Below are 19,728 nucleotides of genomic sequence, written 5' to 3' on the forward strand. Positions count from 1 at the left end.
CAAAGAAAAAAAACAAACTTGTACATGTGCTTTGAACTTGCTGCTTGCTGGGGATGCTGGGAGTGTTTGTTGCAGCACTTTGTTGAAAATCTAGAGGGATCCATGACTGAAAGGGACAAACTCTGGACACGAGCTTAGTAGAAAGACAAGAATGAAGAACTATGCTAAGAAAATGAGAATAAATGGATGTCAATTTCCATGTGGAATTGGTAACCAATGATCCATTAAGCCAGCCTTTCCACAACAGACAGACAAAACAGCCTGAATAAGAAGTGCCTGACATTTCAGTTAATTGCACTTTGTCAGCTCTACAGTAGCTACAACCCAGGTCAAGTCCTCAGCGTCTACCCACAATATGTAAAGCTGGCAAATCCATACGTGATGAATAAATAACATGATTTTATCTCTAATTTGTATTTAATCTATCTAAAAACTAAACAGGAAATGTGTTTAAAAAATGAGAAGAAATGGCTTTTAATGACTCTGAAGTTTCGATTAATGAGCAGGAGCAGTCAGCTACCATTAAGTTGCATCCCTCGTTGAGAGTTTACAGAGATGGAGAAGAGAGCCGAGGTTCTACTTACCAGACAAGCGTTAAGGGAAAAACTAGAGACAACAAACACACCCCCTTGCTGTCATGAAAGCAAAAGGTTTATTCATGTTTGAAATTACACAACTACCACAAGGAAGACTTTTCAGTCCAGGGTGTAGTCTGGTTAGAAAGTAACACTAAACATCTTTAATACATTAGAATCACTGCCACAAATCATTTGTCATGACTTTTCAGTTTCAGAATCACATACAATAGAAAAAAGAGAAAAGAAGTCTTGAACCCTGTTGAACAGAGCTGGAAATGTACAGTTCTGAATACTGAAACCTCTATGCATTACACTTTTTATAGTGATTTTTTTTGTCTTTTTTCTCCGCATGATTTAGTAACAAGATGAGCAACATTCAAAATGTTCTTTTTTTTTTCCTCCCTTCATTATTTACAACAGTTTTAACTGTTTGGTGTTAATTTAACAACAATATTCGCCACACGTCCCCGCCCCTCCCGCGCGCCCACACCCCCCAGCCATATAAGCCACAGAGCAACAACATCTTCAGCCACCCAACCCCACCCCCTCCCATCCTCTCCCCGTCTATTTTCCATGGTATTAATATTGTTATTTCGTTGTTTTGTTTTGTTTTTATTTGTTATTTTAAGTTGCACAGCTGCAACATCATTTTATTAAAAGATTAAAATATACATTAGATTACATAGAGAATGAAGAGTTTACAGTGTTACAAGATGTGATCAAAATAACTACATAAAAACATTAAATAAGGGCCAAAGAAACTGTGGTGGTGATATGGTTTAGAGGTAGTAGGTGAGCGCTCTAAGCTACAGAAATGTTGGAAATTATTGGTTTCTATGAATGAGGTAATAAAGCTGGGTATTGATTGGTGGGGTGTATAATTACTCTTAAGCTATATTATGTACAACTTTTCCTGTGTAATGGGGGCCTGCTCCTGTGTGCCATGTTGTAATGATCTACTGTCCGTGTGTGTGTGCTGTCGAGGGGGGCTTCCATAAGCAGTACAAAAAAAAAGGTTTACATATGTACATACTAAACATCAAATTATAAAATATGCAGTGGTGTCATGTTATAGTCAAGCAATCAATTATGCTTCTTTATGTTCCAGAGTTTGAATAGTCATTTCCTTGTACTAATGTATACAGCTGTAAGGCAAAAATAAATCTTGAAAGTAACTACAAAGCTGCCATTGAGCTGTCAACAACAGCATTGTTGAGTTGCCGGACAAGACTGCGAGCACATTACAGTCAAAGAAACAGCTGCTTTAATCTCTATGTTGTAAGGACTCAATTATCAAAATGGAGAGTGGCAATTAAATCAAGAATCGAACAAATGGGCCTTTAAGGTGTCATAAAATGTCACGGAAAACACACAAGTGTCATCCCGTACTTTTGAGTGGAGATAATTATCCTGAAAGCTTACTCTTATTTTTGTTTGGAAATGTGCATGTGTTTACCTCTACAGTGAACCAACAAATTAAAAAGAAGAAGAAAAGCATGGTGTGTACACTTGATTGATTTATGAAGAAAGAACAAAACAGCTACCGGGAAACACTTGGTGTTCATAATGGAGGATGGAGTTTCAATGCGTGCAACACGGTCGTGATACATTTTAAGATACGTGAAAACCAATCTGCTGTGAAAGTTTATGTTTCAATATCCTCTTCAGGTGGTCAGCCAGTTAAAAAGTCCTGCTAGAGGCGAAGATGCATTAATAGCGGATCAATTCGAGGTATCGGAGTGCACACTTCCAGGTCCTTCTGTTGGAGATATTACAGAAGATGGAGTCGTTGCATCTTGCCATCCCCCATTAGCCTTGGACACAAATGGAAAAGGTTGAGATTACAATCAAACACTCAATGCAATATGAACCTGGTAAATTCTAGACACTCCAAAAACAGAATATGTAGATATATAGACTGATTGCCCTAATGTGTCAGTTGATATTAAAATGTTGCAGACGCAGTTAGTCTAGTCTCTGTGTTACAGTAGCATCAGCAAAGAGACTCTCAAAAACAAATTTGTCCTGTGTCCCGACCAATGGGAGCGATCCCTGAAATCAGTGTCTAAGCAGATTTCAGAAGCGACCGACAGCTTGTCGCTACATATTCTCCTGTCAGTCAAGAAGAGGGAGGGCTAGGGCTGCGTGAGGTGGGGAGAGCTGAGGGAAAGTGACAGGGCAGGGCCTCTCCAAGAGAGCCTGTCTTAGCCAGCCTGACTTTGCTTTGCTCCAGGCGTGACCTAGCCTTTACTGGATCCCTCTACGTCACCACCAACACAGCTAAAGGTCTATGTGAATATATCAATAGTGCATTTTCTGGCCTATGGCTAAAAATGGCTGCTTTTCCACAGCTTTCTGTTCAGAATATGTTTTTTACTTTATTACTCTTTGTGCTCCGATCCTCTCTTTTCATGTGTTAAGGTTATTCGACTATTAATATTTTAGTAGGGATCACACTGAGCTCTGCTGAGCCAGTAGGCACAGGTCTACACTGCACATGGAAGTGAGAAACCTTGTGAGAAAGAAAGAAACACTTGATCCTACAAGGAGTTGACATGTCTAAAGAGCTTATAGCAATAAGGCTACAGCAAAGCCAAAATGACACCAACAGCACAGAATTGCTGGCAACAGCCGCCACCGTTTGTTTATATTTAAAAAAAAAAAAAAAAAGAAATAGATTTTTTAAAAACTAATTTAATACCTTATTTTCATGCTTAACTCTTACATACTATTAAGACTGTGAATATCTGTGCATTTCACCCAACAGGAATGCTAACACAAAGAGAGCAAATGCTGCAGTGTTGATACAGTGCCGAGAGAACGAGCTGTCTCCTCCTATTTCTCTCTCTTTCTCTCCTTCACTCTCCATCCTCCCTCATCAACGAAATTAATCTTTACTCTGATAGCTTCAGATTATGTGCTGCTTTACAAAAAGGCGCCATATCAAACCTCATCAGGGAAGAAGAAATTCATGTCTGGAAAAAGGCTGCGGGCGATCACGTGATCATATTTTATCATGAAGATAAGTCTACGGAAAATGCTGTGAAGCATTTCAAAGCAGCTGAAATGCAACAGATAGGGTGTGTTTTTCCCCCCCTCCAAATCTCATTCTTGGTTTGAGTCAAACAAAGTATTAAAAGCCGTTTATTAAAGTAAATCTGATTTTATTCACCTGCTGTGTAGCATATTTTTTTATTAAAAGCAGCTTTTATTTAGATCAGGTGACACAGTGATGTGACACACTGGCTAATATTTTATTGTGCAGGTTGTAAAGCAATGTAATGCACTGTAATTTCATTGAATAAAATTAAAGGATAACCATGCAGCACTTTTATTGAAAAAAAAAAAAAAGTATCAATGAATTTCACACTCCCTTTGCCTCAACAAGCTCCACGTGTAAGCCAATAAAACCTTCACTTACATTTAGGCCATGTGGACTATACATCGTGTTTCCCCCCAGAGCATCATTGTATCCTGCCGTCTGACTGATAACATGGCGCAGGGTATCCACCTGAAGGGACAGACAAGGTGGACAAGCTGGTCAGCCGAGTGTCTCGCAGACTTCCAACACTAACTGTAAACATGCTTAGTAAAGCAAAAGATATTAACTGAAGTGAAATTAACAAAAAGGGACTTCTGAGACAGCAAATGTACTAACAAGAAAAAAACAGGGCAAAAAGATTTTCAAAATAAAATTAAAAACAAAGGATAGTGATGTTACGAGCATGCTCAGGTATACTACTTCATCTAAAGCAGTTGTGGATTGATACCAAATAAAAGCATAAGTAAAAGTAATGGAACACATAGACTTTAAAAAAAATCTTAAATTAGCTTTGATTTTTCTTTACCTTTATTATGAATGAGCATATATTTTTTCTGGTGTGGTAGTGAGTGTGTGCAGTGTGTCGGCTGTGTAGCTGCGTTAAACTCACAAAATGGAAGACATCAACAACAAACAATAACAAGATGAGACAGGAAGATAGCGATACAGAAGTACAGAAAAAAGGGGATAACATTGTACCAAAAAACCCAAATACCAACCCAAGAGCTCAAGTCAAAGCCAAATGCATTCAGACAATGTTTTGAATAGTAACCAGGAAACTGCTTTGCGGCATGATTGCAGTGGGGTGGGATCATATTTTGGCGGCCAAAGCATTCCATCCAAAGCGAAATAGTCAGTAAACACTTCAGTCAATGGGCTGTTATTGGAGGCCTCACTTGGTAATTTGAACTGCCCGTGGATGGGCAGCATGTTTTTCTTATTTATGTTTTTTGGATTTTTATTTTTTTTTTTGCTTTTTTCAGTTTGTTGTGCTTCTTAGACTGCACTGTGGATGGCTCAGTACACAGGCAAGACAAGGACAGCTCTCTGCACTAGTCGTCAGGAACTGTCCCTGATTGTTGCTCCTACCTGTGACTGTACATTGGCTCCGACTTGTGCCCCTTGGTAAGAATCCCCATTCAGACTCTGCATGCTCAAGAACATGTCCCCAGAGTTTGGGAGGTTAAAAGAACCTGAAGAACCTGGAAAGGGAAGATGTAAGTAGCTGAATACATGAGAGGGCTATAAAGGGAAAGCACAGGCACACACACAGACACGCACGCACACTGGCGCACACACATTTATCTGTAAAAAACACACCCAGCTCAAGCAGACAAACACACAGAAGAAAGACTCCCATAAAGCAGGCAACTACAGGGGTGACGGAAGAAAAGGCAAGGAACCAAAACAGAGGAGGAGAAGGATGATGTGCAGAAGAACTGAAGATCTTTTTTTACGAATGCAGTGAGCACAAATTAAATGAAAATCACATGACAACAAGGGGACCGGTTCTATATGTGGTTGGTCGCTTAAGCTCCCAATTGTTCCACATCACCTACTTCCAGTCTAAATTAGCAGGGAGGTATCACATGGTAAATGACAAGGACAATAAGAAGCTTATGAAAAGACCAGTACCAGTAAACATGTTGCTTAAAAGAGTGTTTTTGCTCTCTGCAGAATCCAGCTGAAACTCTTCATCTTTCATCTGGAATCCTGGGTGCAAGAAAAAGGGACCACTTCATAAGCTTACCACATCCCGACGAAGCTCAAGCTAGTCCAAACTCAGCATTACATTACTCATCAAACTTGACTAAATATGCCCTTTCAGGCTCTTTGCTTTTATCTCTATTTTTATTCAGCATCAACTGCACATAATACCATTTTGATACTACTACTGCAGGTAAAATGCTCCCAGCAATTATGTTTCACTTTTTTGCAAAATGCCTTTACCATTCAGTGGGAATACATACCATTACATTAGAAATGACAAGAAGTTGACAGAAAGTCAAGGGAAAACAAATCCCACGGCATTATTTTGAATTTTTTTTTCTTATTTTGCCAAAAATACATGTGTTCTCGGTTCACAAGTCAGGAACGCTCTCTTTATGCATGAGTTTGCTTGGCATCAACTGTCTTATAGACAGGAGACACTGTGATCCCCAAGCTGGGAGCAGAGCCTGTCACTCTAGCCTGTGTGAATGGTGCATGAGAGAGTGAGGCAGGCAGGCAGCAGGTTAAGGACTGAGGTAGAAGGTAGATCTTTTCGTTTGTTTTATTTGTCTATATGCAGGAATGCCTACCGGAGTTGGGTGTGGTAGGGGAGTTGGCCTGGCTGTTCTGCACTGCAGCGGCTGCAGCGTGTGCCGCATTTACAGCAGTCTTGGCGGCATACAGGTTGGCTTCTTCCTGAAACTTGCCGATATTTTTCTTGTACCGGATCCTTTTGTTGCCAAACCAGTTGGATACCTGCGTGGGAGAGCAGAAGGAGGAGGAGCAGAGGAGTCAGATGTCAAGCAGGCACAGCACCATGCACTGAGCAGTGCGATTGTTTCAAGATGTCATGTTTGGGTCCATCAAGTACCCAATTCCCAGCCCCTGTGCTAATGTCCGCCGGGTACACAAGCTAATTAAGCCGTAATCAGGAGCCACTTGTGTCTTCTCATGGATGGGAGCATGACATGCTCTCAGATCTGTCTCCTGACAAAACTAAAACACAAGGGGCTCCTATTGCACAGACACTGAAGTCGGTACATATTTCTCATATGAGGACTGGTTGTTAAGGATACAAATTTTGACATTTCCCTCAGTGCAACATATGAATGTTCATATTTTATCCTCCACAGAATTCTCACTGGTTCCAGACGAGTGGGTCCAGGTGATTGACATTTTATAGAAATACAGTTGCTTAACGTATTGTAATAATTCATCATATGACGAGTACGTCCAATTTAGCATAACCACTGGAAAACATTACACAGTTTTTTGGGATTACTGGGTCTGGGTTGCTTTACTTTGGAAGATCATAAAACACTAAGGCAATGAAACATTTGTGCACGCTCAGTGATTTAGAGCGCCGTAGACATGAGAAGCAGTACAGGGATTATTGGGGCAGGCCTAGAGCTCTTAAGGCTCGAGAAAGACTCGAGATCAAACATGCACTAGAAACTGGGTACGTTCAGATTTAGAGCAGTCGGATATGTTAATTTTGTTGGACCGAAACGATGCCATTCAACATCAGACACTGAAAAGTTGTATGGTGTGAACCTTATGTGTGAATGCTGGCTCTGCAATAACAGTGGAATAATAATGAGATGATGCTTGTTTTTAATGGTCCTATAAATTAGAGTGTCTTGTCGCTGTGCTGCAGCCCCCCTCTCAGGCCCTGCAGCCCACGGCTGGACCAGCCAAAGAGCAGCTGCCCCTAATGACGCTTTATTTAATTTCCACCCATGTGCTTAAATTTTAATATCCCCAGCAGCCCGCCGATGCTGTGGCGTAAAAACTGACTGGATTTGCAGGACATCAGATCATTTCTATCCTCCACGTCTCTGTGCTCTAAATCTTTAATATCTAGGCAATTAAAATTAATGACCATTCAGGCGAGGCCCACTGTTGGCAGGGTTTCCTTGACATCAATTGTTTGATGGGTTTACCTAGAGGTTAAACTAACAAGCAAGGCTTAATTGGAAGCAATGAAAGCCCTGGCCATCATCCTTTTTACTTAACCTGCTTAGAGTGGATTGTAGAGCCTAAGACGATGCAATATTGTTGCTCTTTTGGACAGCTCGCAATGTGCCCACAAACCCCTGAAAAATCATATAAAATGTTTTGTAAAGCTCATCAGTCTGTTTAATTTAACAAAATGTTCATAAAAACAGTGCATTAAACAGATCTGCATTTATTAAAATGTCAGTTGTGGCCAGTTGTGGTGTTTGCACGTTCAGACCTATTTTTATCATTAAATTTGACTTAATGGATACAGACTATACACTAGTTTACTTTCATCGCATATTACTTTCATCAGAAAGGAGGCAAATCCTGCAATAAAATATGACTGATTACTTCATAAAATTAATAGATTTTTTTTTTGAGTGTGTTATGACTGTAGTGCACACATTTATTGTGTTACAAGCCTCAGCAGTCTGGACAGACTCAGCCGCGGTGGCGTCACATCTTGTAGATGTTATACCACCCTTTTTTCTGCACACACATTTCTCTCCTGCCCGATGAACTCTGGCTTCAGTGATTCTCGGGTTCAGCTAAAATATTGAATAGATGCACAGCACAGCATCGTAGCAGACCATGCATTCAATTGACTCCTATGTTTGGTAAGAATTACCTGACACCACCCGCACTCAAAGGCAGCGATTGTGTCATGACAATGCAGACTTCCTGTGCAAAGCTATAATACAACTGGCTTCATTGTTGCACACTGTAGTTAAGAGTTTGGACTATTTCATTGTGTCTCAGACTGCTTTCTGATCAATATATGACCAATGCATGAGCCAAAAGTGAGCTTGCAATGCCCTACTGTAAGATCAAATACAAAAAATAAAGCATTCGCTGCTTTGAAATTATTATTATTTTTAAATAGCTGAAATATTGGAAAGGGTGTCATACATTTTGCATTATAACAGAACATATTAACCCTGTGGTGGAATCAGGTTTAACAGTTAACCAGTGTTATATTGACACATATTACATCAAAGGTGGCCTCTGAAGCATCCACACACCTCAACACAAACTACATCCATCATATCCCATGCCCTTAGCCCTTTCTGCAATGCACATGCAAATTAAATAATAATAATAATAATAAAATGAATAAAAAAGGAAATAAGACCTGGTATCGCACTAGGTAATATTACCACCTTAAATACATCATTGTGCATCAGTTCTGTGCTCAAGCAGTAATTGGACATGAAACAGACATCTGCAATTTTGTTAATTCAAGGGTATTTTAAGGGCATTAAAAGTAATAATAGAAAGGAAATGTGGCGTTTGGACTGCTGGAATCTGAGTGTGCGCTTGACTTAAAGATGACTTCATTTTCAATGATCCCTGTTAAAATGATGCAGGGTGTTTCATCAGCAAAGATGTATTGAGCAAAGCTGCAAAGCGATATTGGCATACCATTCACAACTGATGGTGTTTAGTTAATGAACTACTTGTGCAATCAAGAAAGCACCAAAAAAAAGGGGGTGGGGGGGAGGTGGGGGTATTAGTCCAGCCTGCAGCGTGACCACAGTAAGCCATATATGAATCTGAAAGGCTGGGCCACAGTGAGGGATAACATACTTATAGTGAACCCAGCATTATGTCAAGCCTCTCACTCTGTTACCCTCCTAAAATGAGCCAAAGCACTAAGAATAAGTCAATAATGATGTCTGCCATGGCCTCCGCTTATCGAGGAGTACACCACTAATGGGGCCCGGGATGAGTTCAGGTGAATTTTTAAAAGCCCTCTAATTTCTGCAAAGACTTATTTGTTCTCATGGGAACTGGTTCAGCGGACTGCTTTAGGAGACACTCAGACAACAATGCCCATTTCTTTAACTGCTGTAAATCACACAGTGATCATGAGGTGGGAGGGATATAAATAAACTCTAAGTGCAATTTTTTTTTGTTCAAGATTTAAAAAGATCACACAATTATTCAATCTTCTACAAGAAAACAAAACAACAATAAAAGAAAAGAAAAAGAAAACAAATAAATCATGTCATAAACCATAGCCAGAAAGTAAAAATTACATGTGACACATTTGTACACACATAGTATGGTGATAATATGGGTGTAGTGTAAAGATGTCAAACATTAAAAATAGGCTGCAATCTCTTGTTAAAAGTGGGATGTAAATGCTGATATAGCTTAGCCACGCTTTTTTTTAAATGTAAATTTAAACTTTAAATTTGATATTATAGCATTAGCATGGATCCAATAGTGTAAGAGAGGGAGGGTCTGTGCACTGGACAACTGTGAGGCCATTACATACATGAACAAAGGAGGTACAAAAAAATGAAAACAGTGGATCAGGAGAAGTTATGACATACCTGTGATACTGTGATGGTGCTTCCCACCCCCTGAAGGCAAAAAAGAATGGGCTTTTACAGTATCTGACTCTTCATGACTACACTCAATATACCCCTCATCACCCCCTCCCCACACAGACAAAACACTGCAGATTATTGTATAGATTCATGTTTCTCTGATATTGTGTCTCAAGAGGACAACCATAGAACAATGGAGAATAAAAAAATCTAGATAGTAGTCACAATCATAGCAAAGGGGGGAGGAAAAAAAAGAGAAGACAGGGTAATAATACTTTGGATGTGGGGGTTAGGTGTGAGAGATATTGCCTTCAGGTTTACCCAATGAGGAGGCTATGATAGATATCAAATTGGAAAGTTGACTTTTTAAGTGTGAAATATAACAGAATTAGCAGACTCCTGCAAGGTCACTTGAAGAGCAAACATATGAGTAAATACCCAGGATCATCCAGTGTTTTTGAAGCACCGGAGTGACCGCTTTTCTTAAAGTAATGGATGATGCCTTTTTTTTTCTTTCCATATGACCTGAGCGACTGACCAGGCAAGAGAGAGAGAGCGCACATGGTGGATGGGAATGAGGGGGAAAAATGGCAGGGGACCCAGCGCTGGGGCGACTAAGGAAGGACAGCATAGTGCTTTGATTGAGGCTAAGATGATACAGGCCTCCCTTCCCTGTGGCCCTGCTCTGACTGACTGGGACCAGCCTTGACTGAAGGATCATTAGGAAGTCACAATGTCAAGGTTAGCAAAGGACATTGCGCCTTGGTGGTGCGACCTACGGTAACTATCCCTCAAGGCTTTTAGCCTTTCCCCTGATTACCCACCAGCTACTGTTAGACGAGCACTACCCACCTGGGAAACTGTGATGCTGCACTTCTTGGCCAGCTCCTCTTTTGCCTCCTCGCTCGGATACGGGTTGCTGAGGTGCGAGTAGAAATATTCGTTCAAAATTTCTGTTGCCTGCTTGCTGAAGTTTCTCCTTTTCCGCCTGAGTGGGGAGCAAAACGAGAGAAACACCGAGCAAGCCTATTAGTGAGACCAGCATTAACTCATCCATTTGGATTGCACAAATTGCACAATCAATCTCACACATAAATGGTGAAAATAATGAGGAATGGGCTCTAAGGGCCCTCAGGAGCAGGATATCGTGTCCTGCTCCAAGAGCCTCATCAACACACAAAAGACTACAACCAATAAACTGACAAGCACACAGAAAGACACACATACACATACCGTTGCAAAATACATACAATGTTTAATTTGGTGTGTTGGTCTCCAATCTCTAGTCCAAGCGTGTAATGTGTAGAGTTTAGTGCAGCGGATGGGTGGGCTTCATGATGGAGCGCAAAGCCCAGTCAGAGTGCATCTCGGTACATTATAGAAATCATGGCATGCACAGTTGAGCATTGTTCCTGAAGTGCCACAGCCCCAGGGATCTCAGTAGAAACAAGCAAACTCTAACTAGATCTGGGTCCCCTTCCCTCCCAGGGCACTACTTATCATGTTGTTGAGCATTTGCTTATTTTGCCTTGTTTACTGTGCTTCACACAGGCAGTGGGCAGCAAATGTGCTTCCACTTGGCTTGTTTGGCCCAAACTTGTGCTTCTCTCCGCAGAGCTTCTACAATGCACCATACTGTTAGTGATTAGAGTAATCCACAACACCTGCTGATGACCTCCCCTCCATCCATTACACATGACTCGGCCCCCATTTCATTTGGGTCCTAACTGCTCTCAGGTGTGAGGGCATGATTGTCTTGGAAATGGATAACGCATGGAACATGGGCATAATTAAAATCATGCATCTCTGCAGTGCTCACACTGTGTGCTGTGCCAGAAAAGTGAAAAGAAACTTCAGACCTGCGCACCGTCTAAAAATGACCTCGCCCACTGGATTTACTTATGTGGGTCACGCAGAAGCAATAAAAAAGTCGAAACTTTATACCTACACACACACGCGCATTCGCACTAAGCACACACGATCAACTGACCTGGCATCAAGGAATCTGGAGCGCAGGATCATGACAGCCTCACAGGTGCTCTGCTTCAGTTGCATCTGGATGGAACTGAACTTACGGTGGATGATTCCCACCATGCGCTCAATCTCTTTGGGAGAAATGGGCCGCGTACGAGACTGTTCCCTCAGCAGGTTCATCACGTGGGTAGTGAATTCGTTACATGCCTGCCAAGCGAAAGAGTGACAAAAACAACCAACGTGAGGCGGGGTTTTTGTTGTTTGTTTGTTTTAGAACTTTAAAAAGCTCTTGACTGATGTTTTAAAGTTATATCCATTTTTCATGTATTAAATGAGTTAATATGCACGCTGTTCTTGATAAAAGCCTCCACGGAGTGCGGTGTTTGCATATAACTCTGACATAATAGGTGAAGTCATCTCAGAATAAATGCAGATCTGCAATTTGGCCTGGCCTTAATGCACTGAAGTTAAGCAGCTTTTCGTTAACACGGTAGTTCATACATGATTAATTAGAATAACTCATTTACGTAGTGCACACTTTAGCTCATTACTCTGAGTAAAATTTGTTAAGTATTTACATTTAGATAATTAAAACCTGGAAACACCCTTAAGAAAGATGCATTTACTCCAGGCGAAGTGTTGTGTGCCCCCGCATACCCACCTCCTCTCTCGGAGAGAGCACAAAGTAAATTACTCTAATTTACCTCACTGGCTTGCTGAGGCATCACAGTTTCACCTTCTATTTTCACCCATAATGCCCGTGTTTAATGGCAGGCTCAAAGTGCTGGGTGAAAGAGCTGATCATACTTTCATTTAACACAGATGACTGGGGCACTCCTTTGGATCTCTATAATCAACTACAACACAGTGAATAATACGGCAATTTCGCTTTTTCCCGAGCTGCTTTTTTCCCCACATCCTCCTCTATCGTACATATTCGCCACAGTTTGCAGTTGTGAAAGTACAACTCAGTGGCTTTTAAACATTTAAACACAAAGTGAAAATTTGAAAGCTGGTTGCCACATGGAATAATGCATAAAGAACATTTTGGAGGGTGTGTGCTATTTCCAATAAAAACTAATTCGGGAGGCATTTCTTGGGAGGATCTTAACCTTGGGGTTGTAAAGCTCCCTCCTTACCTGTTCGTATTTCTCCAGCTCTGTGTGGTAAATCTGTCTGATCTGGGTGAGTTTGGCTCTGTAGTCGGAATGTTCGATTGAGTTGTCGGCTGCCCCGCCCGAGGCAGCGGCGGCGGCGGCTGCGGCGGCAGATCCGCCACCTTTCTCTGGTCCCGCTACTCCCTCTGCCAACAGCATATTGTCTAAACGCATGAGCTGAGGGTCTGGGGGGTCCTCCTCCTGAGCGCCACGGATGCTGAGACCTGCAGAGACACAGAAACAGGGACAGGTTTCAGCAAATGCATTCAAGAGATGAATTAAGATGGGGAAATTAACATTATTAATAAGAGAATAAGTCAAAACTGCTGAAATCAGAAGCGTTGACTCTATATCGTTTGATACTGTGATGTTTCCCCGTCAGGTAGGAACTGAGCGCCTCCTGTGTATATGCTGTGTTCCTGTCGCCCATGTGTACGCCTGTTCTCTTTTATTTACACACTGCGCTGCACACTGTGTGTACGGGAAGGCTGACATGACAGCAACATCCATAAACTGACAAATGCTCAATGGTGAAGTGGCACTTCTACTCTGTGAAAGGATGCTAAACAGAAAACTATACCTCTAGTAAGTGTCTGTCTTTCACACAGTGAATGCTGGGAAATCCACAAAAGTAACTGCTGTTTTACTCGCGTCTATTTCCTTGTGAGTTTTGAATCTTCAATTCATTTAATTTAAGACGAATCTAGGCCATTATAAGACTGAGCTGTGAAATAATAATAATAATAAGGAAAAAATTGTGCAGTGAATTGCATGCAAAGCGCAAAGCCTGATTTCTGTGTTTGTTTTCAGATGGTGCTGTTTATTTCCTCTGGTCTTCTGTCTCGCCAGCCTGTCAGCAGGTCGTAATCACACAGCAGATAGCGCGGGCTACATGCACACCTGGATGCGCTGGCAGTGAAACCACAATGTCAGGCTTTTCAGAAAACAAACACAAAAAAAAGCTCTCGCAGGTCAAAATTACACCAAAAACACGCTCGAGCAATCAGGTCTAGTAAGTGGATAAAAATGTGGCTCAATGGGCAGTAAATACTGAGTGGCTACTCAAACGTTATGATTACCAGAGTTGTTTCAATTCAATAATCCCTCCCGCAATTCAGGGATTTTCAAGCGCTCATTACAGCTTCATTAAGATATGGCTAGCCTTTGGATTCTAAATAAGAAGATTAGCGGCTCTATTGTGTCAGCCAGTAGGCATGCAATCAGAGAAGCCCTTTTTACCGTGCTTTGACCGACTGACCCTGCGAGCCGTTCACAAGAGTAAATACTAGAGAGAAAACACTCCTTTTCTTCTTAATATCTTTCTTATAAACACAATCGTAGGTTAAAAAAAGCCCACAGTGTAACCTCTTTTCTGATGTTTTCATCCCTGTTGGTGGTTTGTTCAACTGCAATGCCACTGAAAAACAAATTTTCCTCTATTTATAGGTCGGCTGGCTTTGAGTCTTTTAGGTGTAATGGTGTGAAAGGAGTGGATGAATGTGGCTATTTGTGCTGGAGACATTGAGATGCTGGACAAGGCTCCATCAGGCTTTGCAGAGCCAAGCCATCCATGTGGACAATATGCCGCTGCTCCACTAACCCTCATCCACATCACGCTGCATCTGCACAACTCCACCCAAAGCCATCATTCTGGACAGATTCGACTGTTTCCATTCCAGTTTGTGCTGCGTGAAACAAAACGGCACATGATTCAAATGTGACTGACCAGATGCCCGGCTCGGGATCTCAACATGCTCTAATAGCTGGTGGTTTGTCTGCCACGACGGTTCATATTTTCCCTAATTCAGTGTTTACACCCACTCTCTGAATCAACGCAAACTCAGCAGGCTGCACTTTTCTTTGTGCTGCGGGTGGTGGTAAGTAGGTAGCCACGTTTTTCATGTCAGGTATATTAAATATAACTCTGGGACGCGGCGTACATTTCCACACCAAACCTAGTTGTCACTTTCACTCCACTCACTCCATATCCAGGGGAAATGCAGCTGAGGGAATTTACAGGGCTTTTCAGCTAAATGGGCATAAATCACTGGTTTCATTCAAACTAAATAATCACAGGCCATAAAGAGCTACTTGTCTCTTACCATATATTACCACAAAGTTCCTGTGTGCAATACTGTGGCCATTCACAGCAAAGGAAAACAGAGCGAGGCATTAGAAAGTGACACGTAATCCTGTTAGTCCGCTGACATGTGGAGTGGCCGTGACATTTTTATCATACGTGTCCATTTCTATTTAGGAAATCAGCAGGATAAAAATGATTACTGCGCTGCTCCAAGAAGGAGACGGCCCTGCAGGAGTCCACCAGGGTGTATTTGTGCCACGCCAGCTCTGGCTGGTCATTCATAACACATGTTATGGGAGGGATAGTGAGTTCATCTCAACCACATAAATACTGAAAATTAAAGAAAGAATAAGAGCGAAACGCATATCTCTGCCTCGCTGTCTCTTTTCCACGCACCTTTGTTGGAGGAGCTAAGCTCGGCGTCATCACACAACTTCCACAATATAAGCTCAAGCGAGATAATATCTTTAATTTGCTGTGTGGTTGACAAATCTGTATGGTAACTCGCAATTCCACAGTAACATTTTGCAATGCTGCTTTTCCTGCTCAAATCTTTATCCTGTTTTTGTCTGATGATATGGGTATTAAAACAAGTTTGGGCACCCGAGTTTAGCTTTAATCCACCTCCACAGTCAAAGTGGGATTAATCTCGGTGCGAGGGGAAAGTGCGGGAGTCATGTCACCTTGGTAAAGCCTCTAAGCAAAAGAAAAAGGAAAAAAGAAAAGAAGAAAAGGAATTTAAGAAAGAAAAATCCATATCTTCCAGTTATTACACATGGGCTTGATGATGATGCTCGCTCACTTAATTACCAGGGCGCATTTCATGATATAAAAGGGAAAAAAAAATGAGAAATTGTAATAATAATGTCACATGTCCTTAATCGGCCCCATTTGTCATTCAACAATACAGGTGGGGTAGCTGGGTAGAAAAAAAAAAAGCACTTGCATATATGATTGTTCCTCATTTCTCTTCTGTGGCTGAGACAAAAGGAGACGCTGTGATTAATCCTTCCCTATCAGTTAGGGGTGGCTCTTCTTTTCACTTTTTACAGGTTTCACTGTCATTATCTGATTCGTGGATGTAACAAATTTGACAGATAAAGGCAATGCAGGCCTTTTCTCTCATACACTCTCCCCTGTTCACTGTTTATAATCATTTCCGGTTCGGGGCCGTTGTCTCGTACATCATTCCCTGCTTGAAGCCCTGACAGCGATCTGAGCACTGCCTGGGGCTGCTCTCCTTTCCTCCCACCTCTTTTTCCCCCTTGTGCCCTCTTTTATTCTGTGGGCTTAGCTGACCTTTGCCCCGCTGCTTGTTTACTCTCATCACTGAAGTGTGAGCAGGAGAGCCATAAAGGAAGAGCCCCGCTGGGTTAATGTGGCCTGCTGAAGAGTGCAGGGGTGGCTCTGGGCTTCTCCACCTCATTCTGCCTCGCTCAGTGCACTGTCAGACACGAGATGATACACTGGAAGAGCGGCGCTTCTTGCAGATGAAGCCAGAGATTTTTATTTTTATTTTTTTGCGACACTTTTCTCTCAATACCTAAAGGACTTTTCAAGATTAAAAGTTCTGTGAAGCAGTAAAGTAACCTATGTTTAGATGATACGCGCTGTGACTCGGTTACTTCCACCACTGTTTCCAAAACATCCTGTTCATTACAAGTAACCCTGACCTCCTGCAGTCCTCTCCTACCCACTGCCTCTAGTGAACAGCTCCGGCCACATATCGACAGTCTGTTCATCTAATTGCATCGATCCGCAAAGGTCTCCCAAAGCCAACTAATCGAAACAGAATTTATTTTCTGTCAATATTTGCAAAGGTCATCTCTCTTAAAGCCGTGGAGTTGATGGTGTGAGGAGAGAATCGTCTGGAAGGAAGAGCGGGACCGTGGCTTCTAGCCTGTTACTGAAGCTCGTCCAAGGTGAGCTTTAACTTAAGCTTGGCACTCGGGATCCGGGGCTTCTAATCCACCGTGTTATTAAAACCCGCTGCCAAAGCAAAACACTAGAGACTACAGAGGGCTTAGAGTATCCATTTCACAAAGAGGCCAGTGTCACTGCAGCCGCGTTCCACGTCTCCTTTGACTTCATATCATCTCCTTTGTCGTGGCGCCTGGATCGGTAACCTTCAGCTCGAGAGGCGGGGAGCTGGATCAAATTACCATTGAAAATCTTTTGTTCTGTCAAATGAAACATAAGAATCCTCTTTCATCGACGTTCTTAAAGGCTTTTTTTTTTTAAGATTGGCCTACATCCACATGGCACAAAGAATCTGAGAGAATGCCTGTGGGCTCTCTCTCTCTAACATGTACAGTAATTAACATGCCATTAACACATTAATACACATTAACTATTCCCAATGTTAATGGCAGGGTAATTATCATACCTGATACCACTCTGTGGGGAAGCCAAAGCACATTTGCCACTTTGTGTTTCACTTTCTTTGTTGAGTGAGCTGAAAAGAATAATTTGGGAAGATGGCTCGGGCTGCTTTCCTCCACATGAACAATATCTGTGTCAGTGCAAATGGATATATTGTCTGTCTCCAGCTCAAACGCTAAGAAGGGCGTCCGTGTGAATAATGCAGCTGTTCTGATTTTACTATAAAAACACCGGAAAGGAAGAAAGCGCCCATTGTGAGGCGCTAAGGACTGTTTTTTGTTTTTTTTAGAGGTGAGGCTGAAACACTGGAAGGGACAAAGAGTGTGGTGATTAAATGCCAAGCAGTAGAAGACAGGGAATGGGCCCTAAACTGGGGAATCCCTGTCTGGAATGATGATGTATTTCCTCCCAGTGCAGTGAGTGATAAGCTAATCAGCCGCGCTGACAGTGAAGTGTTACAGCCCCCCAGTGCTGGGTCAAGACTTCTCCCATCATACACCACCAGCACACACTAAACAGACAACGCATGGAGATGGTGGCGCTGGGGAGTGACAAAAAGTGGCTCTGGTCAGAAAAGAAGATCTCTGTCAGTTCAGGTAGCCTTTGTCCTTTGGTGATGATGAGGCACTCCTCCCCCCCCAAAAAAAGCTGTGACAGCATTGGGGTGGGGGGTGGAGGGGGGCATGCCACTCTCGACCCACAACTCCAAGACATGCGAGGAGCGGGGGTGGGCAAAGGGGGTGGGAAAAGACAACCCAAACAGACATCTTGAAGACATTTTGCCAGGCACACCAAAATTAATCACTGTCCCACGGTGGCACTGACATTTGTGGGAAGTGACACACAACATGACAGACTAGAGGGAGAGGATGAAAGGAGAGCGAGGGAGGGTGGGAGGGCTGAGTAAACAAGAGCCACTGTCACTCGCTGTGATCATGTGTGTGCGCGCACCCCTGTGTGTGTGTGTATGTGCATTTGTGTGTTTATATGTGGATATGTGAGTGCCCACTTTGTTTCCTGCCCTCTAAGACTCAAATGTGGGCAAACAGCCAAGTGGTTCAGTGATGGCTGACCAGGCCTGGTGGTGGCGGACACACGCGGCGGTCGGGGGAGACTGGCCAAATGAGCGGACAGGACCTCCGCTACAGATCAGCACACTGACTGACCCTACAGGACACGTACAGCATGGGGCTCCAACATAGGGCTGACGTGGTTCACATGGTCCGCTAGTCACAGAATGAGCAACAAACACAGAGACATCCGTGTGGTACTCAGGCAGCCGTACCAAAACCCAGGACAAACATAGCATACGCTCAATAAACAAAATGGGAACAAATGACAGGAAAATCTTCCACAGCAGCTTCAGTGTGCCTTGGTTTTGGTTTTATAAATCTTTGGGATTCTGCTGGAGGATTGAGCACCATTCACCCAGCTGATCTTCATTTATTTGTTATTTGAAACAAATAAAGTGGTCAAAAAACACTGTCATCTTGGGAGAAACCACTCCCATCAAGACAGGAATGTTTCACCCTAAAGATCCGCAGTGACACTTCCCTCTACAGGGGACAAGTGGACACAAACCACATGAGAAACCCCTCCACCCCCACATTTTCGAACTGCCTCACTAGGCTCTCAGTAGGTGACATGCATTCAGACCTTCACCCTCTGTTGGTGTTGGTAAGGGATGAATCATCTGACAATGTCCCCCTTTTTTCCTGCATCTCTAAACCAGTGATAGTTTTTAAACTTCTGAACCTTCAAATTTGCATCTATCTTTGTAGGGATCAGTTTAAGGACTGCAATACTGCTGTAATATCCCTCTCTATGTAACTGTCAACAGTCTACTGTTGCCGAGACTGATCACATGCTGCATTGGCATTCTCAAGTCAGCTAGGGAAGAGTTGCTCTTTTGTTTTTCCCTGAATGTTGCTCTAGTGCACAAGCATCACGGGCCAATAGCAGTTTCTGACCATCTTTCCCACAGATCTCAATGCAGACGTCACTTAAGTCACTGTTCTTACTGAAGCACTAGCGGAGCAGTCTTTGTGACCGAAGCCCCTACCATCTGTGTCCCAACAATGAAACCACTCTTTCACCAGTGAAGAGAAATATGGGTGAGGGGGACTGAGAGTTTTACTGTCCAAGAATCAGACCCACTGCTTCACAAGATGTCTTTGCATGATCG

General features: G+C 42.5%; 1 protein-coding gene across 7 annotated transcripts in view; it reads right to left on the bottom strand.

Annotated features, from left to right (window-relative positions):
* Window positions 1-629: 629 nt before the first annotated feature.
* Window positions 630-19,728, bottom strand: part of pbx3b (pre-B-cell leukemia homeobox 3b) — a 57,125-nt gene continuing 38,026 nt past the window's right edge. For 2 of the 7 annotated variants that reach the window (XM_026186801.2, XM_026186802.2), the window contains exons 3-11: window positions 13,061-13,302; window positions 11,938-12,128; window positions 10,800-10,935; window positions 9,951-9,980; window positions 6,201-6,366; window positions 5,536-5,613; window positions 4,990-5,102; window positions 4,000-4,089; window positions 630-2,392 (exon numbers count right to left, since the gene is read on the bottom strand). In XM_026186801.2, coding sequence (XP_026042586.1) covers window positions 2,300-2,392; window positions 4,000-4,089; window positions 4,990-5,102; window positions 5,536-5,613; window positions 6,201-6,366; window positions 9,951-9,980; window positions 10,800-10,935; window positions 11,938-12,128; window positions 13,061-13,302 — 1,139 coding nt within the window. In that variant the 3' untranslated portion in view covers window positions 630-2,299. The remainder of the gene's footprint in view (window positions 2,393-3,999; window positions 4,090-4,989; window positions 5,103-5,535; window positions 5,614-6,200; window positions 6,367-9,950; window positions 9,981-10,799; window positions 10,936-11,937; window positions 12,129-13,060; window positions 13,303-19,728) is intronic. The other 5 variants (XM_026186804.2, XM_026186805.2, XM_026186806.2 and 2 more) reach the window with 3 other exon arrangements.

Source organism: Astatotilapia calliptera, chromosome 12, assembly GCF_964374335.1.
Source record: "Astatotilapia calliptera chromosome 12, fAstCal68.1, whole genome shotgun sequence".
In the NCBI taxonomy this organism is placed as follows: domain Eukaryota; kingdom Metazoa; phylum Chordata; class Actinopteri; order Cichliformes; family Cichlidae; genus Astatotilapia; species Astatotilapia calliptera.